Here is a 16,634-nt window from a genome sequence, read left to right as displayed (position 1 = left end):
TTTTTTAATTTTCTTTTTTATGAAATTAGATCTGTACGTTTTCCTAAAATCGAGGTAAATATTTTTCATCTGAGTACTTTTTCTAGTAAACCAATTCATCATTTTCAAGATCAAAAATGAGAAGCACATATATACGTCGTGAAATTTATATCTTTTTATATTAAAATTTAATAAATTCCAACTTCTCTCTTTCTCTCTCTCTTTCTTTCTCTCTTTCTGTTTCTTATACACAATTTTACTAATGTTTTGTAATAATCTAATATTGCTTTGCTCTCTAAATAGGAAAAATATTCGCATAACATACTATAGACTAATTACAAGATTAATAATGTTAAAACCTAATAACGATTTTTTCCAAGAAATATATTATATATAAGCAAACATTTTTCAATGTACCTTCACAAAAATATTAAACATCCCCAGAAATTTTTCTATACAGATTTTAATATAAAAATTAATGTGCGACAACGCATATCACGTAAATATGTTCCAAAAACTTTACCCTGAATTTATAACCACAGTTTGACGGAAGGCACAACATATATAACCATAACAATTAATTGTAAAATGGCACAAATTCATCTCTATTATTAAGCACAATAAATTAAAATAATAATCGTACTCTTACAAACAGCTAATACAAGATTGACAAAAACTGTTAAATTATACAAATAATAAAAAGAAGGAGAAAAAGCACTAATTAATTCCATATTTACGAGAAATGTATGAATGCGAAGTATCTGACGAATATATCATTTGTAGAAGGCAAAAGCGTACTACATCGTTGAGATTCGAATATATTGTTATTAGAAATGAAAGATTTACCCACGTTGAGAAACTCGTTGTTTAGCTGTATCCTAACTGCACTTTACGACATTGGCAAAGCCATTTGATAATACGCGCGTTTCGCTCGACGATACTCGGCGGATCGTTTACCCTTTGATTGCATTCGTCATTACCCATACCAATGCTGCAGTTGTTTTGCCACTGATTACTCTGGTTTGTCTGATTATTGCTGACCCAGGAATAGAGACCCAATGCCGAATCTACAGAGCTAACACTGTCGAAGAATATGGGCGACGACGACTTCGAATTGGGTTCAGTTATACGCTGATAGTTATCCGAATCCAGTCCTAAACGGTCAAAGAAATTCTCGAGTTGAGTCATCGATCGCGGAGGGCGGGATGATACTTTACTGGAACGGCCGTTATCCTGGCGCCAATATCGATCGCTGATATCCGATTTTGATCTTAGAATCGGTCGACCGCGACCTTCCTTCCAACCGTCGGAAAACCTAATATACGGAAAACGTCGGACAATATAATGTCGGAAAACCAAATTATGATATATATTACATATTGTCAATTTTCTTCAGATGGCTGATGAATATTCTATTATATTTATTATTATCAAATTATTATTATAATATATTACATAAACACAAAAATGAAAGATATATATACCTTGAATTACATGTCGGACTGTAGTCCGTTTGACTATTACTACTTTCAGAATCCGGGCTATAGTGTCTTACAACCGGTGGCAGTGTACCGCCAATGTAACTACCTTTCCTCGATCGATCTTTCTCGGTGGAATGTTGTGTGGATGCTCCACTATCTCTGCGTATATGAGTCCAACAATCCTGGAAGAGATCAATGATTAAAGTTAAATAGTTTTGCATTTTGTTATACATACACAGACACATACATACATATATATATATATCATAATTTGGTTTTCCGACATTATATTGTCCGATGTTATATATACATATATATTCATTTGTACCTGTATTCTGGGTGCTGGTTCGCTACGATGAGTGCAGTGTCCAGAGGAACCACCAGAGTCCCTGGCTGTTGCGCCGTGGCTCAATTTACTAGAACCAGATGATTTCTGCGTTCGTCCACCTGAGGATAATACACTGCTTGCATCACCACCACCAGATCCCAAAGATCGCCTAATATGGCGGGAGCTAAAAATCGATGAGAAATTCGCTAATTAATTACTTCGTTTTCTGGAATTAGCTATCTTGTGAAATTAGATACAATGTATTTGGTAATACATTACGTGCTAAAAGGATTCATAAGCTAAATCACCTACCTACGATAGCAAACGGAGTCACGCTTAAAACTGCGATCCGAATAATCCGAACTAGTTTCATAATCCGGACAATTGCTCGTGTTCGTAGCTTGGTGATGGGCAGTCGGTTTCGCTGATAATTTTGTGGACGCGCGTGGTGAGAGTGACGCCCGACGACGCGTGCTTGTGTGGAGATCTGGCAAAGACTTGTGACATATCGTATTCTCCACCGACGGGGAGCTATTTGACTTGCGATTAGATCTTCCGGAAGTGTGCGAGTGCGAGTTGCTTCTGCCGAACTTGAAGCGAACATCTTGCGGCGCGCAATGCTGCAAAACAAATAATATAACGTTATAATCAGTCATTTATCGATGAAAATGCATATATAAATTTTCTTAACAAAACAGAACACATGCTGGAATACTTCGCAAAACTTAATATATAGACATGACTGTACGAGAGATGAGTGATAGTATATTAAAACACAAGGCAAAGGTATCGTTATCGCAACTTTCTTACCAGTATACGATCCTCGTCTCGACAGCCAGGTGAAAGACTTCCAGGCGAGTATCGAAATTTCTCTTCTCGCGTTGTGGACACACCGTTGCTTTGTGTCGTACTCTGCGGCGGACTGTCCGAAAAGAATACGTTTTCCTTGCTGTCGGTGTTTAATAGCCGACGCAGTTTCGTTTGCAATTGATCGCCTCCGGTACCGCTCGGGGGTCCTGAAATCGTCCGTCTTTGGGGAACCGGAACCAAACGTGGACTTTTCGGTGGCAGCGCGGGTGGCAGTGTTTGTTGAGGACTCAGGATTCCGTCTACTATGCAAAATAACAATCTTTTATGACGATCTGTGCTATATTATAAAAAGCGCGTAAGTAGTAATAAATATACGTAAGTAGTAATAAAATATTTATTTATGAATTCCTCAGAAATCGATCAACTCCGTTTTTTGTAAATTTCTTAATCTTACTACTAAAACACTAATATGTTCTGACGCAAAAATTAAGAAATTCATAATAAGTGGAATTGATCAATTTGTCTTCTTTGTGTGAGAGAGGCTTTTATATATACACACTGTATTCTTATATTATATATATTTTATATATGTAGAGACACAATATATGTGTGTGTAAAATTTATAATGTGTGTAGGTAGTGACATATAAAGTATGTCAAATGTGATTTCAGTTTCTCGCAAGGTAATAAATTTCGAGATATAGCCTCTTCTCGACTGGATTATTGACAACATACATGTTGCGGGATCGTACTTATATGTCCCTTAAGCTTACAAGATCTCTCCGGCGACTTACGTCTGTCTTGTTCGTGACATGAAACCCAGCAGCAGGGCGGCGTCATGGGGGTTGGCTGTAACTGCGACGGCGACGTCGGCTGCATCGGACAGGCGGACGAGTTGCCGGTGCATTTTCGCAATAATCTGGGAGGTGGTGCACCGGGAGCGCTCAGCTGCGAAACCTGTAGGTGGCCGCTGTTTTTCAGTTCCTGCTTCCGATCCAGTACGGTCTCGCTCTTCCTTTCCTGCAGCACGTATGGAGAAGAAAAAAAAACGTTAAGAGATTACCATAAGTGACATACTCCAGCGTAACTAATCTGCTTCCTGAAAAGAGGAAGAAAGTATCACTTTCTGGTCAGATATCAGTCGAGTTAAACCACGTAGAGACAGTTCTTATCTAGCTGCTGAATTTATGAAAGCGATCACCATCTTTGTGAATATTAACTCCCAACAGTGTTTGATCTCCGATATTTATGTTAAGCTTATCGAATGTTCCGAAAGTATCATATTTCATTATGGACGTTTTTGATTTATTTGAAGCTTATTTCAACGAAAACTTGAAAACTAGAAAATTTCTTATTCTAAAATTGCTTATCTTATTTTTATTTATTTTTATATTTATAATAAAGAGAAAATGCCAAAAAGGTTCTGAAAGACAATTGCCTATAAAAATTCATAAATATAGCTATTTAATATTCAATTCGATGTCTTTATTTAAAAATGTAGTAAAGTGCTGATAATGTGGGATGTACACGAACGGGAGCAATTGCATATGAAATAGAATCTTGCTGCCAATTATAAGCGCCTTCGTATAATCTTATTTAAGTAATTGGCAATTTAGTCAGTTTCGTTTTATGTAAGTTCGCAACCGGATATTCTCGATATCTAGAAATTCACGAAACAGTTTCCACGTAAGAAAAAAAAAACTCGTTGTTAATCAATTCTATTAATAAATAACAAATTTAAGAAATTAGAAAAATATTTTATAAATATATAAATCGCTAATCGCTCTCGCGAGAATCAATTTGTAGATTCGCTCGTATTTTTAAAGAATTTCGGAATAAAGTATTTTTTATTCGAAATAAGGAATTTCAAATAAATTAAATCAATAATACGTGTATTATTTCTTCGCGTGATCATTGTTTGTCACAATCTGATAATTTTTTTTCATTCTATTATAAATTGATCTCGTCAATACCGCAGGAAGTAAATACCTGTGAGAAATTCTGAACCGATGGAAAAGAGTTATATTTTCCTTTTCATCTCGTGTCGCGTCCCGGTCTCTATTCTTGTGGCATCATCGACCGATCCCGTCATCTTGCGACACATACATATGTGCGCGTATGTACATCTCGGACGCTTGGTTAAGAGGCAGAGGGCAAGTGTTAACGGATGAACGGCAGCATCTGCGCGTTCTCCTTCTGTTTTCGCGCGCGGGTTCTCGCAGAACGTTCGCTCTGTTCGCGCTGCCACTGATTGACGACATGTGCCCGCCAACGACACGCACATGTCCTCATGGAGAATGCCGGCAGATAAAATCCCCCGACACACGTTTCTCCTCGGAAAGACAACCGCCAACTGCGATAATAGCAGGGACGCATAGCGATGATAAAAAGAGCCCGAACGACAGAAGCGCAACGTCAAGGCTACATATGTATATATTATAATGTGGTACATATGGCGAAATCGATGGGAGAAACGTAAAAAGTAATGGGCTTTCCTTTGATGCTCGTTGATGTGGAACAACTGATTCTTTTTAACTGATTCACAGATGACATGGAAAAGCTTCAATATATTAACATAAGAAAGAATCCCAATTTAAGAATTTAAATAAATTTAAGTTTCCCATATAAATAAGAATAGTCTCTGTGTATTCATTTATCTATAATATATTCAATAATTTCAAATGCAATAGGTTTGTAATGACACGATTTACGAGACGGGTGATAACGACGTTTCATTTCTTTTTTCTTTTCTTTTGTAAAATACTTTTTCTTTTGCAAGCATTTTTATAGGTGCACGAAATATATTTACTTTTCCTTTTGTGTTAAATGATGACGTTATATTGTGATTAGAGAAAATTAATGTATATTTTTCTCATTCTCAGATCGTAGATCATAATTGCCGAATACATATATGTGATGACGCAATGTTGAATTTGTTGAGTCGAATCGCAGCATTACATTCGCTATAAATTGTCGAAACGAGGCTATCAGACTATCGGCGCTCGTCCTTAATCGAACGTGACACGGTCTCGCACAATGGGACATTAATGATGAAGATAAGCCGAATTGTCGCAAAAGCCAAAAAATGGAACAGAAAATTTTTTATTGGGATATATGTACCTATAACAAAAAGAAAAAAAAATTTATGCACAAATCTTGAATCGTATCTCTATCAAGCTGTCCCCACCTTGCAAAAATAAAAAAACAAATAGCGCATAATTATGAGCTATTTATGAACATTCATATCCTGCAAATTTATAAACTTTTAAAATATGCGCATTTCTTATTGAACTTCTTTACAATAAAACCATCTCATATCTTCTCGGCACAAGAGAGAACTATACTTAAAATGAAAGAAATTAATTATGTTTTGACTAAATATTATTTATTAATTTATAAGCTCACAACATACGTGCATTTTGATTATTAAGCTATAATTCCTTCATTAAAAAAATCATCCCGCCGATACAAGAGAGAACTATATTTAAAATGAAAGAGATTAATTATGTTTCGACTAAATATTGTTTATTGATTTATAAGCTCGCAAAATATGTGCATTTTGACTATTGAATTGTAACTTCTTTTGCAAAAATTGAGTCAATGTCGATTCACCTCCCCCCCCCCCCTCACACATACATACACAAAAAGTATTAAATTCCTGCGCAGTGTGATGAGCTCAGAATTTTTTAATTTGCGGGATATGAAAGCTCATAAATAGCTCATTATGCGCTATTTGTTTTTTTTATTTTTGCAAGGTAGAGTGGTAGAGGGGTCCAGCTCGACAGGAGTTCGAATCACAAAGAGCGGATTTTTATCTCCTAGAGTCCTAGATTCTACTAGCGAATAATAGCTTCAAAAGTGACCTATTTGAATCAGTGATTGAACAGAATGTTAAAACTAGAACGCGCGAAATTACCACGCATAGTAATTGACCTAAAAAATGATCAAGTTAATTCGCAGTCATGCAATACTTCAAAACTGCTTTGCTCCTCTTTTCATTAGATAAGTAATATGTTATCTCTATATTACTTATATCATACATTATTTTATTAGACTCTTCTGTTATATTCTATTTTTTATTTTATATTCTATTTAATCTTATATTCTATTATATGCTTTATATAACAAATTAGCACAAACTTGCCAGTCATTTTTATTCACTAGTAAATCTACAAAATAGAAATTTGTTTCATCTGACAAGACTTTGAAGCGATTCGAAATGCGTGCATAAGTTTATTGTTTTTTTTTTTTTTTTCAAATACACACATCAACAGTGCTTGACGCATCGATTCGTGATGCGATTCGCAATGCATTCGCTTGATTTTCACCTGTATGATCGGTATGCCGATGATGATTTCTGACGTACGGCGGTGCAGGATGTCTAGCTTGCTGCATCTCCCAGTAAGGATTCCGACTGTTTCCGAAATTGTTCACTCTCGGCTGCTGCGAGGGCGAGGACGATTGCTTGCAAGGCAACCGGGCCATGGCAGTCATCATCTTCTTTACGGAATCTAAGCTGATTTACTTCATCGACGTCTCGCTCAATTTATTACGCCGTCGTTTCAACCCCATTTTCGAGCTATTGTCTGTTCCCTAAAAGAGATCGCAATAAAATAATCACATAAGAGATAAGCGAAAATATTATGTAAGTTTACCTAATGTGTTGTTTATATTAAATATAAATTTACACATGTATATTTATTAATATATATTATTATTGCAATTTAATGTGTGTATGTGTGTGTGTGTGAAAAGTGTATAAATTCGCCAACAAACGCATTTCATACACAATATCATAGTTATAATATAAAGACCATTGTTTCAAGAGAATGTTAAGAAATTTCGTAACAAATAGAATTAAAAGCAAATTCGCTCGAACATCGAGTATGTGAGAAAAAGAGAAAGAGAAAGAGAGAGAGAGAGTTTTTGCGTTTAATATTTATCAAACTAGTTGTATTCGATACACTACCGCGAGACCAGATATTGCCATTATCATAATACCGATTCTGTAATGCAGGGACTATCTGTTTGTCTTACAAAAAAATAAAACGTTTGCGACATCGGAGAAACACCTGTAGTTCTCTTTACTAGATTCTATTCTATCAATAGTCATACTAATTTATACGATCGTATCGTCACTCGTTTGGTAGCTCGTGTTCATAGATCTCGTAACAATGTCACTTAAATTCGTCAATGTATTCATGTAAAAACTGGCAAGAGTTTTAAAATCTTCACATACAGACTGTCATATCATATTATCTACGCATCAGATATCATGATAAAATGTATTTGAGATGACGACAACTCAATAAATTTTAATCATAAGCTAATTTAAGTACGTGTAATTCATACAATGAAAGACATCATTGTCCAGCCATCATTCGAATAATATCACCATATACACTAATTTAGTTTAATTTAAAGCTTAATTTTACTAAAATTTATTAAAATCGCAATTTAATTATTTTTTATTTTATATAATTTAACAAATATTAAAAAACTTAAATTTTAGTTTTATTAAAACTCATCGACTGATTTTAAATATAATCTTATTATAATTTTTAATTATCTAGCTCTTTAATTTATTGAAACTATATAAAAATAAGCTTAAATTTTTCATAAAAGATTATAAGATTCTGCGTGTGTGTTGAATAGTTTAACAATTTTAAAAGAATGTTTCTCTAACGAAAGCAAAAATTTCAGATGCTCCAGCAGCTATTTCGATATTCGATATCGAATGACGAAGATATCGATATTAAAACGAAATTTGAGCGCGGTTCCACATGCGATCCAAATGTTGACGTTTCAGTTGGCGAATGGTATACCTCTCGCTGCTGGAACAGCGGGATTGTTCGACTTGACCGAGCAAAAAGCTTGGCGGCGGAATCCTTTCGTCTCTCCGAGAGCACACGTATAACCATCGCGTGTTCGTGCGACACGTAAAGGCGGCCGATAATATCGCTGCAAGTGCGTATATATGTGTATGTATATACGTGTCTGTCTCCGATGTGATGCGTTCGACGAACGGTATCCACCCGTGCGTGCACGTACAAAAGCGTGCGCGTAAGCATGAGATGTCCTAACTGCATCGGACACCGCCAGGACATGCATCGGCGATTGCGTCGCGCGTGTAAGCATTTGCACGGCTGGCACACGCGCGCGGAGTAAACTGATACCAGCTGTCGTCGATTTGTATTAATCATTATTTTTCGTCGAATCGGCAAATAAAATACGACGCGTTAAAGTTACATTTTTCAATTCGAAGGAAAAATTCAGCAAACAAAATTTTAAAAGCTTCCTCGATTTTTTGTCGACAGAGAAGTTACTTTCTCGAATTTCAGGTGCGGAATTTCATTTTGATGCTATTCAATGACACCAGGTAAATTGGAGTACACGCGCCAAAATCGTCCAATTTCAATCACAAGCGCGTAAATCATCATCATATTGTTCCAAAAGAAAAAGAAGAAACTATATCGACATTGTATCGCATGTCGCGAATTGGATGAAATCACAATAACACATCAATGAGCGTATTGATCGCATTATTGTGGACGAATGTGACGGACGTGATAAAACTTCGGTAGATCCCACGCGCGCGCTTGGAAAGATAAAAGTTCTCCCAATATTAACCACAGTAGGGATTCCATGTTTCCCGTTAAGTTCTTCGTTCAAATGTTCACGCGATGAATACAATGGGAAAAGGAACATTCTGTTTTGTAGACGTCACAGACATGTGCGTTATCATACGCGCAGTACCGCCTACGCACAGCACTTGCGTGTGCACACTTGTCTCCTGTCAATTATTGTTTGCATAGTCTGCTAGAGATCGTCCGCAGAGAACGGAAGCTGCCCACAAAGCCCTACTAACAATAAGCGATAAACCGTGGTGATACCATTCTGTTTAAAGAAATAATTAACAATTGAATGTAAAAAATATCTTTACTAATCGATTATTTTTAGATGTAAAACTTATTTCATCCTCTTTTCCAATTTTGTTAAAAAAAAAAAAAAAAAGATATAAGATCACTTAAACCACATTTAAAAATAATTAATTCTTAATTACTGTGTTTATGGGAACCAGATCGTGAGAACAATTAGATATATTTATCACTCTCTCTTTCTCTCTCTCTCTAACTTTATATATTATTTTGCAAATCAAATTTCTTCTCTTTATATATTTTTTCTCTTTGTAATATATTTATATCACTGATACATTAAATTAGCATAACCATATATATGCATTAAAGTGAAATTAATTTATATCTTTATAGATCACAATATGCTAAGAAATATGTAAAAAAACGAACCATTTTATATTTGTACTATAAAGAGTGTTATATATGGACTTGTGGGCTACAATAATAGGAATGTATGGGAAATTATTAACCCACATATCTATAAAGGGTTAAAATTTGCGGAGGATGATCGCCTTCGTCTTCCGCAAGTCGTTGTTTACCATTTAAGAGAAATGTAAATCTCACGTATAAATAATACAGGATGCTTTTTGAACTTAGCGAGTTATATTGTACATTTACCGTTTTTTAATAAACAATTTAAAATTGTTTTTTTCATGCAACTAATTCTCAAATTAAACTCTGTTCAAGTCCACTGGAAATTTAATAAAGAATAAGATTGTCTATTTGCATTTCTGGAATATCTTTTGCATCTCTTAATCCTTGAAAAGCTTTTAAACTTTTTTCCAGCCATTGGATGAATGTTGGTTCTTTCGTGGAAAAATCGATTCCACATAAATCAAAGAACCTGTAGATGAAAGATGGCTCTGTTGGTTCGGGACACACAGAATGTGTTCCGAACGCGTTAAACGCGTAGCAGTCGCAAAAAACGTCAAGCCCAGCAGCGGCCAGTGATCGTATATCTGTCCATAAACCATCGGCGGATGTGTCGAATAAATCCGCCTGGTCAACAGTTTATGATACGCGCACAGCAATTGACCTACATTATGTTGCGTGTTAGAGGAAAAGACCGGAGCCGGTGACTAAATTATCAGGACATTGGACGATGAGGGTAGACAAACGTGAGGGTGACTTAATTAGCCAATTATTGCCGCGCAGTCGGTGGTCTTAGACCAGCGGGTAACGGGAGAGAGAGAGAGAGAGAGAGAGAGAAGGGTTCGAATATCATTCGGATTAGTTTCATTACTAGAGGGCGAGAACCCGCCACCGGGGGTACGGTATACCACCCAAATCCAGGACAAGGCGATTGAAATGTCAGCTTTATCCTTGAACGGCGCAAAAGGATTCCCGACTCTCTGATGGAATCAATTCACCGTTCTCTTGTTCGCATCTTCGCGTAAACTTGCCTGCACTGACAGATCTTATTGGACATTGTAATAGAATTCGAAGAGAGCGTGATATCGCAACACATGTTACATTTACGATATTTTTGCCCTAGCATGTAACCTTATCCTACATATGGCTCTCTGACGGTAAAAAAATAATACTCTGTCCTCTTTAAGAGAGAGAAAAGTAAATTATTACGGTTGTAGCCCTACATAAATAATGTTTGCTATAGAATTCGTTGTATTTTACTTATTGTAATTGAATTTACATATGTTCGACGCATACATGATGTGTTACAAATTTTTTATAAACTGTGTATTTTTAATTTTTTTTTATTAACGATGTATTTTTTTCTTAAAATCGTACACATTTCGCGGTATTCGCGGTTAAATTTATGGGGTATAGCATCATATATAGCAAAATAATTGCGACAGCGCGACAAAAACTGTACTTTCGACAAATAATGTTAATGACATTTTAAAGAGCGCGGTGAATCTCTGCCAACTTTACGCGGAGTCTTTCGTGAAACAAATCGCGCGCCGCTTCCGCTTGTAACTTTCTGATTATTTGCCACGCGTAATAAAACGCTATCCTAGCATATCCGACAATCAGCACAGAAGGGAGCAGGATGCGTTCATCGTCTAGTTCCGCGTAATTTCTGCGAGCAACCAATGGTTGACCGTGTATGAGCAACGTGTACGGTTACGCGGTTAAATGTTAGTAATTGTTTGTTATTCCATCGTGTTCCGCAAACGAATTACACAAATTATACTTTACGAAAAGAAAAGCGAGACAACGTAACAATGTATTTTTCGAAAGAAATTGCATTTTCCTTCCGGGTCTCAAGACTTTCCGCTCACATTACAAGTTGCATTCATTAACGCGAGAAAAAAGATGAAAATAATTATCACGAGAAAGATATTTTTCTTTCGTTCTTCTTTCTTTCGGTAACAACGGCATTTAAATGAAATGTCACATATACGGCGGAACTTATCAGTTTATTGAATGAGAAAGGACGGTTCTCTGTGGAAACACAAATGCAACGTGTGCGTCGCGCGACTGAATAGAATGCCATCGAGGTAACACGTGGATGTTTGTAATGACCTTCACGTTCACTCAAGGAAACGTACGTGTGACGTAAAATATATCGATCCTTCTGTCACAGATTTCCGGTTTTGTCTGGGCCAATATCGAGCCGACCGACCGCGTACCAGCAACTTTACCAGCTTATACAGTTCCACAACAGTGTTCATTCTCTATTGACATAGTTATCTTTCCGGTTTTATCTCGCAATGTACTTGAAATGTTTAAATCAACAGGATGGAGTGGATTTAGCAAAACGAATCTGGAATAAAATTAAAACCCATTATCTCATTGAACGCATCATTTACATCGGTGCCTGAAAAAAAGCGATACTAGAACAAGCCAAAATCTTGCAAACTCGCCGAGCCGTTTACATATAAAATATCTTTTACAATAAACTCGCAAAAGTTTTCAGAATTATATCTCTATTAATTAATCGCTGTTGCAAAGTTCATCGAAAAATACGATCTTTCCTAGTGAATTTACAGATTAAAAATTTTATCACGCGAGAAAAAGTTTAATTAACCATGGTTTAATTAATCCTCTATACACAAGGGGTGTATTCACACCCCGAACAGCCTTTGAGCGCACCCTACTAACCTTCACGAGGCACGTAAACGGAAGGTTAAAGATATCTTTTATACGTCATACTGTATATAATGACGTCGGTGCAACCTTACGTTTTTATACTTTTAGTTTTACGACACATGTCGCATAATGTTTTTTGCATTTCATTATGTAAAAGCGCATAGGACCCTTGCGTCACTTCGCTGTTGTTATTTTTTTAATAGCATCACTAACAAAAGTTTAATTAAGTTACATCATATTAAAAAATTATCTCACATCTAAGAAAATAACGAGTAAAGAACGGCTCTGTGGAGAGCTTGAAACTAAAGTTTGTAAATTAAGTAATGCTAGCGCTATAGTAGCAATATTTTATACTAGTTGTATGTAGTTTAATTATCTAAAATATAGAAAAAACCACATAAACTTTTGTTACTATTGTTTTTAACTGTCAAAAATATTGCTATATACGAAACAAAAAAAGTTTCGTCCGTTGACGCTTTTAATTACTTCTAATACTTCAGTACTCACTTTTTCCCGTTTCTGCTTATTCGTTAAATTAAAAAAGATATTATATTGCTGTTTGCATACAATTCCGAAGCAATACCGCGGATCGATACACACCACTTTCTCTGGCCACTCGTTGGCGCGCTATTTTCATCTCGCTTTTGACATTGAATTCCAGCCTCATGCATTCCCGAGGAACAATAGATGAAGCCACTCTATAGGGAGCGAAAGTAGCGTAGACAAAACCTAGATATGTGGTCCGAAACAAGATCACTTAGAACTGTCTAAGTGATGCCTAGCAGAATCCTGAATATGTATATAAATTTGTTTAGATATAAATGAGAAAAAGATACATTTGAATGATAAACTTAAATAATTTTAATAAGCATTAAATTGAACCGCGAATTCTCTCTCCTTATTTTCTAATATATTACGATAATAATTATCAGCATTCGTCGTCGCAACGTTCGCGCGTTTGCGAGATCTCGCGAGTTTACTCCGGTATTGCTTTTTACAGGCGACGATGACACATGACGTCGTTACGCGAGTTTCGAAGCTGCTGCTCCGTCATTCCTCTCCAGTCGCTTCACCCTCGAAATGTTTTCATACCACAAAGTATACCGGGGAACACAACCAGCCGTATCTCCCGTGTTTTGAAACGCTCGCGTGGCTTACAAAAGGCCGTCGCTGTGGAAAACCGGTACGGAAAATGTCACGGCCTTATCTCCCAGAGCTTGTTTTCGATATAGCGATTACAAGCGCAAATAGTGTCCTAGTCAAGATCTCGGGGATCTCGAAATAACAGTTTAAATGACAATGAGCTAACGAAATTCAACGATTTTCGCATAGTTTTCGACATCGATACCCTGATAGGAATTCTAGTGCCGGATGCGGAAATGGTATCGGTAGCGCGAAACGTTCACAGGCGAATGCCTGATGGAGGTTTAGATTATTTTTAAGTGGGTGTAATACGCGGATATATACACAGCAGCATCTGCGGTTATAATTTAAACGCGTGCAACGGTGTTAACGAAGCATATCGCTGGAAAAGCCAGCAGCTGTTTTTCCCCTCCAAGTTCCGGATTGGCATTAAACTTTATTTTTTAAATATTTTTCAAATGTAAATATCGATGCTCGAAGAACCAGACTAACGGTTATCAAATTACAGTATCAATTTATTGCAAATATATTGCGCTTCAATGAGCGCTTTCCGTATATTTCCATGTAACAATGAATCTGGTTAAAGAGTTTATCAGTAGAAACTAGATTAGTATTATCTCTAATAAGAAAATATAACCTTTGTTCTATAGCAATTTTTCTGATAGATATTGATTAAGAATTGAAAAAGAAGAATCTACGAATAAGTTTACAGTTTCGCTTTTAACTTTAACTAACAGAATAAACTTGCATTTTAATAATCGACTGCTTCCTACAAATGCGTTAGCTAGACGTATCGAGATATAATGCTGGATTACGCCAAGTCAAAGGTATCGAAATATGATAGAGCTTTCGAAACCGGAAGGAAATCATGATTATCATGTTGCAATTATATATATATATATAGACGTGACCGTGTCGATATTATTACAAACTTTCCGGAGGAGCGTTAGCATAAAAGTCGGTCATTCTCGAAATCTTACGTGACCATCAGCGGTGCGCTTCCGGCGCGTGCCGTATATACATATAAAAACGCACAAATAACATGATTCTATGTTGTGAACCATTTTTAACGCGTACTGCACAACGCGTTATAATAATGGGTATACCGTAAACAGCACGCGTACATGACGGATATGCACGTAGGTGGGAAACGCACTTTGTTGTTTAAGAGCTAGCGGTTTTCATCACATGTGTGTGTAATTCTATCTATCCACGAGATATAATAAAGTAAGATGCCAGAGAATATAATGCGCGACGAGCACATTTTGCGCTCGATTAGAGGCTAATGCCAAGGTCCTCTTTCTCTTGATAAAGGGTGAAGTCATCTTTATGGAGATCGAAGTACAGGGCGAGTATTTTACATTATCGTGCGATAATTCAATTTCTTGCGACAGATAATGAAAGTTCTACGAACAATTAATCAATGGTTTCAAAACAAAAGTTTATTTATTTTGATTAGATTTAAAATTATCAGTCTTTGATTTGAAAGTATAATTAATTTGGATTAATATCAATCATTCTAGTTCTGAGATATTGTTGCGACATCGTAAAGAGCAAAATGCGAAATTATGTATTTTAAAAATCGCGAAATCATATTTTAATCAATGTGTTATTAGTTGTAATTGTTTCCGATTAAATCTTATCGATGTTAATAAATATAAAAAAAATTGCTCGAATTAACTGTAATGTCGATTCTACTAATTATTAGAATTGACTAATGAAATCCAATTCTGAAAATATTAAAGCAACACTCGGGCCAAACATTTCAAAGTTTAAAAAGAAATTAAAGACAGAAACCATAATTAATTTCAGGAAACTAGCTTTCGAAATTTTTTTTCGAAACTACCGGTTACATTCCATGTGATTTTTGATCGTAATCAAACGGCTCTAAGTCATAATTAACTAAATATTAAATATTAAAGATAATATTAATTTTAATGAAAACCGATATTAAAGAAAGCGATGAAAAGCGAATGTGATTACGATGCGGCGTGATTATCGTGTTCACCGATAAACCGTACGAAAAAAAACTTGAAATAAAAGATAAACCCAAAGGTCCAAAAGAACGAAAGAGATTTAACGGATTTTAGATATGTTTTATTTAAGTACGCGCGGAAAGCACCTAAGTTAGAGTGAATGTTTTCTTTTCGATATCCATTTTAAAAAGTAACGACCGACCTTGCCAAGTGCGCGATAATAATCGGAAGAAATTTCTGCCATGTGCAACACGCGACAGTATTGATTAAAGTGAAATTCTAGATTTCAGATCAAGTTTATTGCTTATAGATTAATTGTGAATGGATCGATCGATTCGCGAGAAATATGATCTTGTTTAGCAGTCAATCTTATTAAAATTTCACGAAAAATAATTAATCGTAAAAAGATAATATATATCCTCATAATTACTAAAAATAATATTTCTTATCCAATATTACTTTATTTATTTATTTCCTCAATATCTTTGTTTCGACATTGAAAAAAATTCGAAAAATCGCTCTTTTTCACTCTCTCTTTTTATTTTTGTATGCCTAGAAAACAAAGTAAAGAATCAGTAAAGTCTCACTTAACGTTGAGTGAATGTTTGTGACCTATAATAAAATATGAAAATCGATAGGTCGAGTAAGCTTATCGCACACGGATGTGGACATCCGTGTGGACTTTATCGGGAAATTAACCGATCTTCGCTGCGGCGACGATGACGACGAGGCGAGATGAAGACAAGACAGCATTCAATAGTTCAATTAACTCGAGCCTACCGGAGTAATATGAATATTTAATCGAGACACACGAAACACAAGAACGCGTTTGAACCAATGAATTCGAATGTACATCGTGTGCGATCATCGTTTATTCACGCGTCATAAAATCTATTTGCAAACGCGTCCTTATCGTGTTTAATTGATAGATGATGCTTCATATCGGC

The 16,634-nt window shown here is 35.9% G+C and overlaps 1 protein-coding gene across 1 annotated transcript in view; it reads right to left on the bottom strand.

The window, feature by feature from the left end:
* LOC115239047 overlaps positions 1 to 16,634 on the bottom strand; it is a 20,087-nt gene continuing 3,453 nt past the window's right edge. The window contains exons 2-9 of the mRNA XM_029813369.1: positions 6,880 to 7,190; positions 5,149 to 5,157; positions 3,392 to 3,612; positions 2,599 to 2,900; positions 2,101 to 2,408; positions 1,789 to 1,972; positions 1,464 to 1,642; positions 1 to 1,294 (exon numbers count right to left, since the gene is read on the bottom strand). Coding sequence (XP_029669229.1) covers positions 847 to 1,294; positions 1,464 to 1,642; positions 1,789 to 1,972; positions 2,101 to 2,408; positions 2,599 to 2,900; positions 3,392 to 3,612; positions 5,149 to 5,157; positions 6,880 to 7,094 — 1,866 coding nt within the window. The 5' untranslated portion in view covers positions 7,095 to 7,190 and the 3' untranslated portion in view covers positions 1 to 846. The remainder of the gene's footprint in view (positions 1,295 to 1,463; positions 1,643 to 1,788; positions 1,973 to 2,100; positions 2,409 to 2,598; positions 2,901 to 3,391; positions 3,613 to 5,148; positions 5,158 to 6,879; positions 7,191 to 16,634) is intronic.

This window comes from Formica exsecta, unplaced genomic scaffold, assembly GCF_003651465.1.
Source record: "Formica exsecta isolate Colony F162 unplaced genomic scaffold, ASM365146v1 scaffold116, whole genome shotgun sequence".
In the NCBI taxonomy this organism is placed as follows: Eukaryota; Metazoa; Arthropoda; class Insecta; order Hymenoptera; family Formicidae; genus Formica; species Formica exsecta.
The sequence above is the reverse complement of the archived record's forward strand: the minus strand, read 5'-3'. Positions and strand labels throughout refer to the sequence as shown.